The 15,111-nt window shown below is 39.1% G+C and overlaps 1 protein-coding gene across 2 annotated transcripts in view; it reads right to left on the bottom strand.

Moving 5' to 3' along the window:
- Positions 1-15,111, bottom strand: part of GOSR1 (golgi SNAP receptor complex member 1) — a 78,262-nt gene that overhangs the window by 38,989 nt on the left and 24,162 nt on the right. For both annotated transcript variants that reach the window (XM_074189143.1, XM_074189142.1), the window contains exon 6: positions 4,281-4,355. In XM_074189143.1, coding sequence (XP_074045244.1) covers positions 4,281-4,355 — 75 coding nt within the window. The remainder of the gene's footprint in view (positions 1-4,280; positions 4,356-15,111) is intronic.

The raw sequence follows: 15,111 nt of genomic DNA, 5'->3' as shown, positions 1-15,111 counted from the left end.
AATCTTAGCATTTTACAGGAAATACAAAGGCAACAATTACAGAATAAAGAAAAATGTTTCTACTCTTTGATTTTACCATTATTTTGTATATTTTGGTTACTAACACATTTCCTCAAATCTGATCGATTTTGAGAAACTTGGCTGCAACACTGAGCCCTTGGTTTTTAGTTCTCCTTCCACAGAAGTTCTTGTGCCTCAGATGTTTTCGTTTTCTCTCCCATAAAACTTTTCTCTCCTTTCGCTGGGCCACCATGCATGGTGTCTGATATTATATGTGAGTGGTATATGTCTGATACTATTTCACAGGTGGTGTGATTCAATAAGCTACTCTAGTTACAAAATCTTGAGCTCAGAAGTTTTCATCCTTGCACTTTTTTAAAAATGCATGTTTGTTAATAAATAATGTGTCTTGAAGTCATCAAATGAAAGCTATTAAGTATACACCGTCTCTCAAGAGAGGATTCTTTCACCCACACACTATGTTCACCATCAAATGTTCTATTTTTCCTTGAATGTTTTAAATCATTGCATCTCTCCTTTAACAGTTTCCTTATTCCTGGCAATAATAGCAGCACAATCTCTATAATTTATGTAAGCACCACTACATACATTATCTCATTTGATCTTCATATGCAATGGAAAAAGCTGTTTAGGAAATCTATATTCTCTGCCCAGTTGAGCTACCCATTCACTAACCAGACTTGAACAAAGTAGTCAGGGTTCCTAGGGAAGAACTTCCCCTCCCCATTTAGATAGCCAACGTCAAGAGTTGAAGGCCCTTTCTTTGCCCAGCAACAAAGAGCCAGGAGGGTCAGAGGGCCTTGGAGCCTGGCTGCTTTTATTCAGTGGTCAGAACCTTATTACTGCCACATGTGAGGACACATGCCCTGATAACACCTCCCTTGTCACTATTTCATTTTCTGTAAATACAGGATTGTGGAACCCTAGTCACCACACGATATTCTCTTTAGTGTGGAGTACCCCTCAAATTAGAACACCACCGGGAGCCCACATATGCTAGGAAACACTGCCCCCTTGTGTCGACAAACAAAAATCAACATTCCCACGAGGGAGCCTCCACAAAAGTGGGGGGGACTTGTGTTCCCAAAGAGCAAACTATGGCAAAGCCCATTAAGTTGAGAAGGTCTCAAAATGGCAGTAAAATTTGTGTGTTCTGTCTAAGAACCAGCCTGTGTGAATTCAGAAAAGTTTGTCATAAAAAGGCTGGCATAGCAACTTGTGAAACCACTTACTATGTGAGAAGGACTGTGTTCATACTGATGAAATTAAGGCTCTTTTAGAATTCTAACTGGGAAAGAATGCTAAGAACTCTCTCCCTATTCCCGTAACACTCAAGTGCCTCAAAAAGCATTGTTTCTGTTTTAATTTCGACAGCTCTTACATCTAAAGTAATGACACTGTACCTACCTAGACGCTGGCTCTAATTTAAGACAAAAACAAATATCAGCACAGTTTATGATGCTTGACTACTACTGATACTATATCTTAAAATGTCCAGGGACCAGGCAATCTATTAAGCCATAATCTTTTCCACAAAGTACACCTATTAATATCACTTTACCAGCTCTGAGATGAAATGATTTGCTCACAGTCACAGTTAACACCTAAGGCAAAAATCAAAATCAAGTCTCCTGATTCCAAATACAGACCTGCCTAGCAGAAAACACTCAGAAAGATGGATAAAAGAACAGAAACAAGTTAAATTGCTAAGAACTCCCTCCATAGTAATTCCTTTCTGTGTTTTTAAGAAAAAATTTTACTAGTTTCAGCATATTCTTCTATATTCTAAAAGAGGAAACTAATCATGACAAAGCAGAAAATGCTTTTTGTTCCATATATATATATATATATATATATCTCAAATTCAGGAATTTTTCTTTTTAATGCAGATACTATCATTAAAAAACTTTTATTTTATTTTAGGTTTTTGAAAGGCAAATGGGGTTAAGTGGCTTGCCCAAGGCCACACAGCTAGGTAATTATTAAGTGTCTGAGACCAGATTTGAACCCAGGTACTCCTGACTCCAGGGCCAGTGCTTTATCCCACTGCACCACCTAGCAGCCTCAAAACAACTTTTATTTAGCATACAAATACCGTCTCTCTAATTTCAAGATCTGGAACACAAATAGCTTAACGTGGATTTCTAGCTGCTGTAGGTTCCTGGGGAAACCTTAACCCCAAATAAAGTAGCTATTATTCTTTAATGTGATTCAACTCTTAAGATTCAAATACAGTACAAGAAGAAATAATTTTTAAAACTAAACTGCCACTGGCTCCAAAGTCTTCTTTAATTTAATTGTAATTTCTTACCCCAATGCTCATTACAGGACTTGTTTTAAGGATTATAATTAAGTACAATAAGTTGGTTTAAGCATAACACTAGAAAAAGCTATTTGCTTATGTCTCAAGTTATTTTCAAAGGGATTAAGTTTGAAGAATTTACCTCTATCTTTGCCAAGAGATTTTCACTGTACATACAGTTCTTCTAGTTCTCTTTTCTATGAAGTGAAACCATTCAATTTCATCATAAAAATTTGATTGCTTAAAAAAGAATCATCCTTAACATCTGCAACGAAAAGTTGCTGATTAAAGAGACCATCCACCCACAGAAATTGTGGCAAAATTTGCCTCACTGCTTCAGACTTTCCTTTTTCAGAATGGTTTCCTAGAATGGCAAGGAAATGGTCTCTTTTCTTCCCCCAATTTTATGACACTTCATGGAGAGGGACCAGTATGCAGCAGAAAGCCTCTCCATCTGCAGTCAGGGAGTCTAAATCTCAATCCCAGTTTGGCTGCCACCATTTAATCCCTGTGTGGCTTGGAGCCAAGATCCTTAAACTTCTCTGGGGCTCAGTTTTCCTCACCTCTAAATTAAGGGGATTGGACCAGATAACCTACAGGGTCCTTCCTAATTTAGACCTCAAATCTAAAAATATGCTTGTCTCATGTCCCCAGGTGCTTCAGAACATCAATTATTTTTGTTCTTCCTATAAGAAGACCCTTTAAGGAAGTCTCACTTGAGAGTCTGGACTATATTAAGTCTGCTGTTTTAAGTTGTAAATATTATCATTTAACCCTGGAAAAATTTAAAGTATGGGTACAGTGTAGATGTGTGTGTGTATATATATTTCTAAAAATGACTCAAGTACACTCCACGGTAAAACTGAGATTTCGAGGGGAAGCCAGTAACTTCCTTCCTTTCTCCTCCATAAAATTATTCCCATTTTAATAATTAAAATTTGAATCATTCTAGTAATGTCATCAATTTAGTTAATTTGGCCTTTCTTCTAGCAATATTCAGTAATAGAATATCCAAAATGCAACAGTTCCCAGGACAGACTCTGGAACTGCACATATTCACAAGTTTTCTTCTGAACATTCTATAAAATCTTAATAGTGAGTTTTCAAATTTAATCCAACTGCTTTTAGAAGTTAAGCACTTAGGGACATGTAAGGTTCCTTATCTCCAATGCACATGTGATGAGAACCTTTAGTGAAGGGTTTTCATAAACAAAGTACTAGTTCCTCTTGAGGCTCAACAACACAACTGAACCCATATTTGCCGGGGGGTGGGGTGGGGTGTTTAACACTTCAATTCAGTAAAAGAGGAAGGATATCTACTAAGTATCAAGCAACACACAGAGGAGGGGGATCAGATTTGGAGAGTTCCAAGAAACTTCCCCACTGCAGACCTGTCCCTGGACAGTGTCCCAGTAAGGGCACTGGTTTACACACCTCTGGTGACAGGAGGCTCATAACCCAACATAAGATAGCTCATCCCCACACTACTAACTCTAATTGTTAGAATTGAAAGTTATATGTGAAACTAAGTGCCCACAGTCCTTATCACTAAGGAAGCTACATTATTTACTCTACTCACCCCTCTTCTTCCACATAAGCAAAGTCCTTATTAGTGATAGGGAGGAATGTAATAAAGTAGTAAAAGAGGATTTTAGATACTCTTCTATATAGCATCCTTTCTTATGTTCTAAACAAGTAGGGTTTTTACAAACGGAAAGAAAGCTTTGCAGTGTTCACCTACAGTTATAGGCATCAGGAGCTAGAGCTAAGGGGACTTCTAAGTCATCTAGCCCAAATATGCCACTTTACAGAGTAGGCAACTGAAACTCGAGACTAAGTGACTGGTTCAGGGTCATATAGGTAATCATTGTCAGATGCAGGATTTGAACTTGGGTCTTCTGACTTCAATTCTGTACTCAATGAACTAAATTATGTTGGCTCATTTAAAAATACATACTTTCGTAGGTGGTCATGTTCTTTCAGAAATAATTCAGTTCTTCTATTGTTCACCCCAGAACCACTTTTATACGACCTGGGAGAGAAAGAAAAAAAAAGTATAAATACATTTTGGTAGGCATATCGAAAAGCAGCTGAGTGAAATTATTGGTCAGAATATAGACTACATTTTTTCCCTAAATATTTGCCTAAAATCTGAGTGCAACCTATAAAATACTATTTTTGGTGGGCTACACTTGGAAGCAGCAAAATCAATATGGTAATTCACATGTTATTGCCTAGTCAACTGAATAAACATATTGTTAAATAAACACTTAATATTTTAAACTTTATAATTCCTTCCTCAAAACAGCAATGAATTTTTACATAAGTATGAATGTTTGCCTCTAACACTCTGAGGGAAGTGAAAAATATCTCCTTTTGCCTTGCTTTCCTGTCCCAAAACATTATTTTTTTGTTTCATGCTATTAGCCAAACTCCTTGAAAAAAACTGACTACACTGAATTCCTTCCTATTACATCTCCCCAGTCCCTTGCAATTTGACTTCTGATCCCATCATTCTACCAAAACTGCTCTCAAAAATAATCAATAACCTCCAAGTCATCCAAACCAATAGCCTCTTTTCATTACTTAACCTTTTTGGCTTCCTGGCAAGCAGGCTGCCCTGCTGACCACCTTCCTTACCTGCTCAGCTTCCAGGTTCTCCTCACTCTCCTCCATCTCCTCCTATTTCTCTCTTCCTTCTTCCTGATTCTTTATGTTCTGCCCCTCCAGGTGAGCTCTCATCACACTTCTCTGGCAATAGCATTCATCGCCCCCCCCCCCCCACTACTGTTTCCTGTCTCCAGCGCCAGATCCATATACCCCACAGTACTCACTTCAGACTCAACAGGTCCAACATCTAAGCCATGTCCCCCCGAATCTGCTCCTCTCTGATGTCCTCATGCCTGTCTTCTCTCTTTCTCTCTTATCCTTCACAGCCAGTAAGTGTCTAAGTCTTATTGGCATCTTCATACTCCTTATTTTTCTTCTCTCTTTATCCTCACTGTCATTCCTGCACCACAAGTCTTCATTAGCACCTGCCTGAACTATTGCAAACATCTTCTAATAGACCATCTCCCCTAGCTCTTCAGGCCAGGCTCTTGTTTCTCACAGATCTATCTACTCCTGTTATTTCTCTGCTCAAAACCTCTCAAGGGCTCAGTGTGAACTACTGAGGTTAAGTCAATCTCATGTGAATTTTCCAGATAAGTTTTATACTATTTACTATATCTCTATGCTGCTATCCCAAAGGACTATTTCCCATTTTCCACCTGCCCCTGACCCCGTTCTGCCTTTTCCTGTGCTGTTTCTAGGTCATCTTCCATATTAGGTCATCTTCCATATTCTAAAGCTCAATTCCAAAATCACTTCCTCTAGGAAGTTTCCTTATCCCCTGACCCATGGGTCTTGTCTTGTACCTCTCAATCATCTGACATGCATTGTTTTATGTTATGGTGATATTATATTCCACTACTAGACTGCAAGTGCTCTAAGGGCAAAGTTTAAGCCCTTTATAAACTTTGGGTCTAACTCTTCATGTAGGAAGTGATTTATAAATGTTATAAGGTTCTGTACCTTTATTTCTGCCAAGTGGAGGTAATAATTTATATTTAATTTATATTACCAAAGCATATTGCAAAGAAAGGAGAGAAAAATAAACAGAGTAAAAGCATTTTCTGAAATTTAGCCAGAGTAGTATAATACAGGAAATACAAAGTTATATCTATTCATAGGACTTCTGGCAATGACAGCCAAGCTATCTGGAAAATGTCTTGCAAATTTAGGAAGGGGTATGGGGGAGAAAGGCCTCTAACCAGGAGGAATTTAATTGTTGTAAAGACTTAAGCTTTTTTCTTTTTAAAAGAAATTTTATTTTTTTTCCACTTATATGTAAAAATAGCTTTCAACACTGATTTTTTGTAAGATTTTGAGTTTTCTGCCTTCTCTTTCCCTTCCCTATATCTCCCCATGACAGGGGTAATCTGATATATGTTATGTATATATAATCATGTTTAACAATTTTTCATATTAGTCATGTTGTGAAAGAATAATTAGAACAAAAGTGGGGAAAAAAGAAAGAAAAAATAAAACAAGTTTTAAAAAAGTGAAAATAGTGACCTTTGGTCTGCATTCAGACTTCAGTTTTTCCTCTGGACGTGGATGGCATTTTCTATCACAAGTCTCATAGAACTGTCTGTGCTCAATGAACGGCTGAGAGGATCTACATCTATCACAGTTGATCATCACACAGTGTTGCTGTTAATGTGTATAATGTTCTCCTAGTTCTGTTCACTTCACTCAGCAATAGTTCATGTAAGTCTTTCCAGGCTTTTCTGAAGTCTGCCTTACAGAACAATAGTATCCATCACATTCATATAACACAATTTGTTCAGCCATTCCCCAATTGATGGGCATTCCCTCAATTGCCACTACAAAAAGAACGGCTATAAATATCTTTGTATATGTGGGTCTCCCCCCCCCCCTTTTAAAGATTTCTTTGAGATACAGGGCTAGGTAGTGGTATTACTAGATCAAAAGTACGCACATTTTATTGCCCTTTAAGCATAATTCCAAACTGCTCTTCAGAAAGGTTGGATCAGGTCACAATTCTACCAACAATGCATTAGTGTCCCAGTTTTCCCACATACTTCTAATACTGCTCATTTTCTTTTTTGTCATTTTAGCCAATCTGATAGGTGTGAGGTGGTATTTCAGAGTTCTTTTAATTTGTATTTCTCTAATTAATAATAATATGGAACCTTTTTTTCATATGACTATAGATAACTTTAATTTCTTCATTTGAAAGTTGTCTATGTACTTTGATCATTTAACAATTAGGGAATGACCTGTATTCTTCTAAATTTGACTCAGTCTTTTAGAAATGAGTTTTTTTATTAGAAATGCTAACTCTGAGAATTGTTTCCCAGATTTCTGCATTCCTTCTAATCCTGAATCCATTTGTGTAAAAACCTTTTAATTTAATGCAATCAAAATTATTGATTTTGCATTTTATAATGTTCTCTCTCTCGTTTGGTCATAAACACTTCCTCCTTCCTCCATAAATTTGACAGCCAGTCATCAAATTTTAGAAGAACTAAAACCTAAAAATGACTGTTTAAGTTAAAAAAAATTTAAAAAAAATTAAGATAAGTAAATAGTTCTTAAATCCTTCACATTTGAAAAGTCTGAGCTTCATTTTAAACAAGTATCATTTTAGGGGCAAGACAGGAGCAAGGGACAGGTATGACTAGACTTACTATTCCTTTGCAGTCAGTTCCTGATGCTGAGCTACCTGAGAGGCCAAGACCCCAGGTGCAGAAGCACTTTCTTCACTAGGTCAGGGTCAGGCTCCATGACCACAGGCTAGGCTTTTATGGTTCTTCTTAAAGGCTCCTGGGTTTCTGGTCCCTCGGCTATCCCCATCCAGGTTGGGGGAAGGGAGGTCTGACATGCCTGACTCCTGCTCCAGTCTCTCCCTGGAGCCCTAGCTGCTTCAGCTTAGCCAGCCACCCCACCCCAGGATTGATAGCCAGATGGGCAGCAGGCTCTTCTCTGCAGCAGCTACCTCCCTGGGCTTCTTCCTCCCCAAAGCTCCTCCAAATATGCTCTACAGTCTCTTCTCTTTTAGACCATAAATTTCTGTCTCCTAGATGGTGGCTATTTCCCTGTGACCTTTTGGGGTGTGGGGGGAAGGGAACCAATTAGACCTGAATTCCTGAATTAAGAGCTTCTCTGATGGGAGAACTGCAATGATCAGTACACTTAGGGAGCAGACCCAGAGCCATCGTGGCCTGAAGATAACATGCACGAGGCTCCCAAGCACTGTCCTTGGTCCTTGGTTCTTGCCAGCCCTGGCCACCATGGAGGGAGGGGCTCAGCCCCGTGGAAGGAGGAAGGGTGGAGAAGGTCAGCTGGCTGCCCCAGGGTCTGACCTCAGCTCCTCTAAGTGTCCCATGACAAGTCACGCAGCCCTTAGACTACCCACACAAAGGGGCTGCTGACTACTCTGAGAAGCCAGCAGCAGGCCCTGCCAGACACTGAGGAGAGGCTGAAGACAAAGAACATGAGAGCAGCCCCTGACTGCCAGCTTTCCTTCTCTTAGGGGGAAACAACAAATGTGCCCAAGTCCTTGCAAACAATTTCAGACAGGGGTGAGGAGAAGCACCAATAACTGGAAGGATCAGGAACACCTTGAGTGGCTTTGGAGCCTTGAAAGAAGTCAGAGATTTCCAAGGATGAATTTGAGAAAGGAAAACATTCCAAGTGGGAGTACAAGGGAACAATGCCACACAAAGAGAATGAGAAGCAGGCCAGTAAACACAGAGTAGATGAGGGGTGGGCTGGGAAATCAGTCTGGAGAGATGGGTCTGAGCCCTACAGGGTAGGTCTTTACAGGTCAAACAGGGACAACAACTGCAATGGGAATTCAAAGAAGCAAGAAACCATTTGAGACCAGGAAAGTCCTTCAAAAAACTCTGTGAAAGAATCAAGGCTGTGTTCAGTCTGGTCACCACATTTCTGAGAGATATGTCTTTTTTTCTTTATCAGACCTCTGATTTAATTGGTGTCTGAGGAGCTCCCTAAGGAAGGTCCTCTATCAATGTAGATTAATATAGATCACTGGAAATGCTATTTTAAAAGAGGTCTTGCCATCTGTTTTCTGGCTGTACTGTGAGGCTCTGCAACCTATAGACCCAGATCATAATGCTGGTACCTGTCTGGAGTGAGGCACTCCCAACCTGAGGTAGAAAGAAGGGCAAAAACAAAGACAGAAAGGAAGGAGTATGTTCAGGGAAGTGCAAATCAGAATGGGGCAGAGTGTAGTCATACCACAAAGGTAACTTGGCATAAAAGAAAGAATGCTGGACAAAGACAGGATAGTCAAAGGATATGATCAATTTTCCTGAGAAAGAATACACATTTTTAAAAATAACTTGAAGAGTCTAAATCTGTAACAGATGCAAATTAAAACAACTCTCAAGAACTCCCATATCAAACTTCCAAAAATAATTCAAACCAACAAAACTGAAGTCTGGAAAAAGAGTAACAGGTTGATGGACACATGAACTCAAAGCCTCTTTTGGAGGAGAGTCTGCTTGTACACAAGGAAAGTTACAATGAAAAAGAATAATACCTTTTGACCCAATAATTACACTATTTGGAATATAGCCTACAAATTATAGCAAAAATAATTCCCTTCTACCAGCACCACCACCCTTCTCCTAAAACCCCTCTATATTCTTATCTTAATTGCATCTAGAATAAGAGGAGTGATCAAAAAAAAGGAAAAAAATTTGTATCGACTCTATCTAATAAGGACTTTTAATATTCAATATATACAGCTAAAAAAATGTGTATTTGTTAAACCAAAGGCCATTCTTTAAGAAACAAGTGGTCAGATTCATGTGGGGGTGGAGCCAAGATGGTGGCAGGAGAATTAGCCTTTCCTAGGAGCTCTCTCCAAAAACCTTTAAAATTATGACTAACTAAATTTTTGACAATCAGAATTCACAGAAAGATCCAGTGAGGCAATTCTCTAGCCAAAGGTAATCTGGAAGATTGTCTGAAGGCTGTTTCACATGGCTGGAGGGGGCGGCAGCACTCTGGGGCAAAGGAGCTCCAGCCTTCCAGTAACAGTCCACGGGACGCCTAGATCTCTGGAAGCGCCAGCAGAAGCAGTTTCCTGAACTGCTGACCCAGGGAGCATCAAGCATAACTTGGAAGATCAGCAGGGAAACTTCTGCCAGAGCAAATGCAGAGTGCAGAGCCCCCAGTGTGAATCTCAGCATAGCCTAGATCCCAGGAAATGGAAACAGGCCCACAGAGCTACCCATCAGGGGCTGTCTGGCAGCTGCTTCCAGAGTGCTCAGCCCACAGAAGGTAAAGGGGTGGAGGAAGACTATCGAGGTTTCTCCTCTGTCCCTGGGACAGGATTCTTGTGCTTTATTCATATTTAGACCTGGTCATGTCTGGGCCCCCATACTGTAATAGAGCAGGGACCCTCCTCACAGCCCTGGGGCAGAGGGGTGTGCTTGTGGTTATCCACAGACCAAAGCACAGAACAGGAGAGCAGTCAGAGTCTCCCATTAGACCTTGAAGGAACTGAGGTCCTTGTGGGGGTATTCCAATAATACTCAAAAACTCAGGAACCATCCCCAAACCAAGGCACAGCCAGGGAAATTAGTAAACAGAAAAAAAGGAACCTGACAACAGACAATTACTTTGGTCCTACGAAGGATCAAATGAAGGATCAAAACACACACTCAGAAGATGAGAAAGTCCAAACTTTTGCATCTAAAGCCTCCAAGAAAAACAGAAGTTGGGCTCAGGCTATAACAGAACTCAAAAAAGATTTTGAAAAACAAATAGGGGAGGTAGAGGAAAAACTGGGAAGAGAAATGAGAAACATGCAGGAAAAACATGAAAACCAAGTCAGTAGCTTGGTCGAGGAGATCCAAAAAAATGCTGAGGAAAACAACATGTTGAAAAAACAGCTTAGGTCAAGTGGATAAAACAATCCAAAAAAAGTTAATGACAAGAAGAATGCCTTAAAAAGCAGAATTGGCCAGATGGAAAAGGAGATAAAAAAGCTCTCTGAGAAAAACAAATCCTTCAAATGTAGAATGGAGCTAGAGGAAGCTGATGACTTTGTGAGGAATCAAGACACAATAATTCAATACCAAAAGAATGAGAAACTAGAAGAAAATGTGAAATATCTCATTGAAAAACAACTGATCTGGAAAACAGATCTAGATGAGACAATTTAAAAATTATTGGGCGACCTGAAAGTCATGATCAGGAAAAGAGCCTTGACTTCATTTTTAATGAATTTCCAAAGGAAAACTGCCCTGACATCCAAGAAGCAGAGAGCAAATAGAAATTGAGAGAATTCACCCATCTTCTCCAGAAAGAGATCCAAAAAAACAACCCCCAGGAATATTACAGCCAAGCTCCAGAATTCCTAAGTCAAAGAGAAAATATTACAGGTAGCCAGAAAAAAACAATTCAATGGAGCTACAGCCAGGATCACACAGGATTTAGCAGCAAGTATATTAAGGGCTCGGAGAGCTTGGAATATAATATTCCAGAAGGCAAAAGAGCTTGGAATGAAACAAGAATCAACTACCCAACAAAACTGAACATCTTCTGCAAGGGGAAAAGACGGATTTTCAATGAAACAGGGGAATTTCAAATATTCCTGTTGAAATGACCAGAGCTGAACAGAAAGTTTGATCTTCAAGTACAGGACTCAGGTGAAGTATAGAGAGGATGGACAAGAAGCGTAAATTATGAGGGATTTAATAATGATGAACTGGGTGTATTCCTGCATGGGAAGAAGATACTGATGATATTCATATGAACCTTCATTATTAGAGCAGTTAGAAGGAGCATATTTAGACAAGGCACAAGAGGGAGCTGAATTTGAAGGTATAATATCTTGCAAAAATAGAGTCAATGGGTGAAAGGGAAAGGAGAGGTAGAATAGGCTAAGATATTTCAAGTAAAATTGAAGAAATAGCTTTTGCAATTGTATGGAAGGGGGGGAAGGTGAGGGGGAATAAGGGAGCCTTCATTCTCATCAGAATTGGCCCAGAGAGAAAACAGCATACACACTCAATAGGATATAGACATCTAGAAGAAAAAGGAGAGAAAGGGGACAGAGGGAGGGGAGGGGGGATGTGGGTGGTAGAGGAGAGAGTAGATCATAGGAGAAGATAATCAGATATAACATTTTCTTTTTTACTTTTTGAAGATGGTGGTATTGGGTGGTCCGTTCAGGACCAAGGGGCTGGGTGGTTGCGGGATCTCTGGGGTGGGACGTAGGCTTGGGGCCCCCTAGCCCCAGGGCTGGTGCTCTGTCCACTGTACTACTCGGCTCCTCACAGAACATTTTTGATGAGGGACAGAGTGAAAGGAGAGAGAAAATATAATAAAAGGTAGTGGGGAGGAATTACAATCAGTAACAGCAACTGTGGAAAAATATGGAAGTAACTTCTCTGATGGACTTATGATAAAGAAAGTGATCCACCCAGAGACAGAGTTGATGGAATTGGAACACAGACTGAAACACATTTTTTTCTCTTTCTTTCATTTATTTCTCGTGAGGTTTTTTGTTTTTTGTGGGGAGAAGAGGGGATTATTGTTTACTCTTAAAACAAAAATATTTTAGTAATGCGTAAATAAATAAATAAAAATAAAAAAGGAAAGAAACACAAGAACTACAAGCTACTATAAAATTATGACTTAGCAATTCTCAGCAATACAGTGATCTAACTGAATTGCAAAGAACTGATGATGAAAAACATTATTCATATCCAGAGAAAGAACTGATGGAACCTGAAGCATACAACTTTTCACTTTCTTTATATTTTTTAAACATGATGAATATGAAAATATTTGCATATTACATATATATAACCTTTAACTAATTGCTTACCATCTCAGGGAGGGAGGAAGAAATGAATGTTAACAACTGTTTTTACTTGTAACTGGGAAAGAACTATAAACTATTAATGACTATGTTAAAGAATCCTCCATATCATTAACAACAGGTTTTATCTCATTCCTTGCAAATTGGTAAAGACAACAAAAGACAAGAATAGTTCACATTGAAGGAGTTTTAAGAAGACAAGCATACTAATGCACTAACACTAAAACTATGAATGAGTACATTTATTACGGAAAGCAATTTGGAATGATGCTAATAAAGTGGTTGACAGGTCCTTACATCTTGACTGAGATCCTACCCTGAGGCATAATAAACTCTAAAGGAGTCATTAATAAAAAGAAAGCCTCTCTATATACTAAAATGCTGATAGTTGTACTTTTTTGTGGTAATAAAAAACTGAAAACTAAATGGATGCCTATCACCAGGGAAATAACTAAACAAACTGCATATAATGAAATATGACTGTGATGTAGGAAACAAGGAACAGGATGAATCCAAAAGAGCACAGACCACATGAACTGATGAAGGGTAAAGTAAACAGGACCAAGAAAATATGCACAAAGTCTAGAACAGTGTCCACAAAATCATCAAAACTGAACAAGGAGGGGCAGCTAGGTGGTGCAGTGGACAGAAAGCGCTGCCCCTGGAGTCAGGAGGACCTGTGTTCAAAGTCAGTCTCAGACACTTAATTACCTAGCTGTGTGACCTTGAGCAAGTCACTTAACCCCATTGCCTTAAATAAATAAAATTGTAAAAAAATAGAACTGAACAAGGAAAAATTATAAGGTTGGCCTCAGAAAAATATATGAGGACATCTTCCTTTATTCTTTTGCAGAGACGGTAGGTAGAATGGGGAAAAGTTATCCCCAACATTTATGGAACAGTACATATAAAATCAAATTTTTAAAAACTCTTTTTATTTAACTCTTTTTATTTAAAAAATTATTTGTCAGAAGGGACAGCTCTTAGAGAGAGGAGTGGGAAGAACATGGGGAAAATGCTAGATAACATAAGAAAAGATATCAATAAAAACTTACTTTTTAAAAAAAGTTATTCAAAGATTTCCAGTGCAGAATTATATGTAATTAAAGAACAAAGCAAAAAAATTCCTATAAACAACCTAAATCTTGTTGGTTATTTCTACCCCTTAATATTGATCCCCATATTTGCATGAACTGATGCTGAATAAGATGAGCAGAACCAGAAAAACACTGTACACCCTACCCTAATAGCAACATGGGGGCAATGAGCAACCTTGATGGACTTGCTCATTCCATCAGTGCAACAATCAGGGACAATTTGGGGCTGTCTGAAATGGAGAATACCATCTGTATCCAAAGAAACAACTGTGGAGTTTGAACAAAGACCAAGGACTATTACCTTTAATTTAGAAAAAAAAAAACTGATATCTTGTTGTCTAATCTTGCTATCTCTCACACTTTATGTTTCTTCCTTAAGGATATGATTTCTCTCTCATCACACTCAATTTGGATCAATGTATACCATGGAAACAATGTAAAGACTGACAAATTGCCTTCTGTGGGGGGGAAGGAAGTAAGATTAGGGGAAAAATTGTAAAACTCAAAAATAAATAAAATCTATAAGAAAAAAAATATTGTTCCCCAGGGAACATCTCTCCTTACATTCTATATTCTCCATCTGAGTGATACAATTCCCACCCACAGATACAATCACCACTGCCATACAGACAGCTCCCCAAGCTATATGTCATGGGCTCCATCCTCACATTTCCTTAAAGCCTCAGCATATTGGGAGGTCATGAACAAGTTGCCCAGAAGAGGCAAGCACGGGTGGGCTGGGATTATCATCATTAAAGGGGAAGCCATGCATATCACTGGCATCACATGTGCACCTAGGTATTATTTCCTGCAGGACTCAGTTCCGTTCTCTGTTCCTGAGCATTCTTTTTTTTTTTTTAAAGTTTTTGCAAGGCAATGGGGTTAAGTGCCTTGCCCAAGGTCACAGCTAAGTAATTACTGAGTAGCTGAGGCTGGATTTGAACTCAGGTCCTCCGGACTCCAGGGCTGGTGCTCTATCCACTGCACCACCTAGCTGCCCCACCCTTTAAGGTTTTTTTCTCAAGGCAATGGGGTTAACTAGCTTGCCCAAGGTCACAAGTGTCCCAAGTGTCTGAGGTCAGATTTGAACTCAGGTACTCCTGACTCCAGGGCCGGTGCTCTATCCATTGCGCCACCTAGCCGCCCCCTGGCATTATTTTTCTTTCTTTTTTTTAATTTTATTTTTTATTCTCATTTTGTACAATTTTTTTTTACATTAAAAAAATATTCTTGTTTACAAGTAAACAAAATACCCCTCCTCC

This window comes from Macrotis lagotis, chromosome 5 (genome assembly GCF_037893015.1).
Source record: "Macrotis lagotis isolate mMagLag1 chromosome 5, bilby.v1.9.chrom.fasta, whole genome shotgun sequence".
NCBI lineage: Eukaryota > Metazoa > Chordata > Mammalia > Peramelemorphia > Peramelidae > Macrotis > Macrotis lagotis.
Note: the sequence above shows the minus strand (reverse complement) of the source record. Positions and strands in the feature narration are given on the sequence as shown.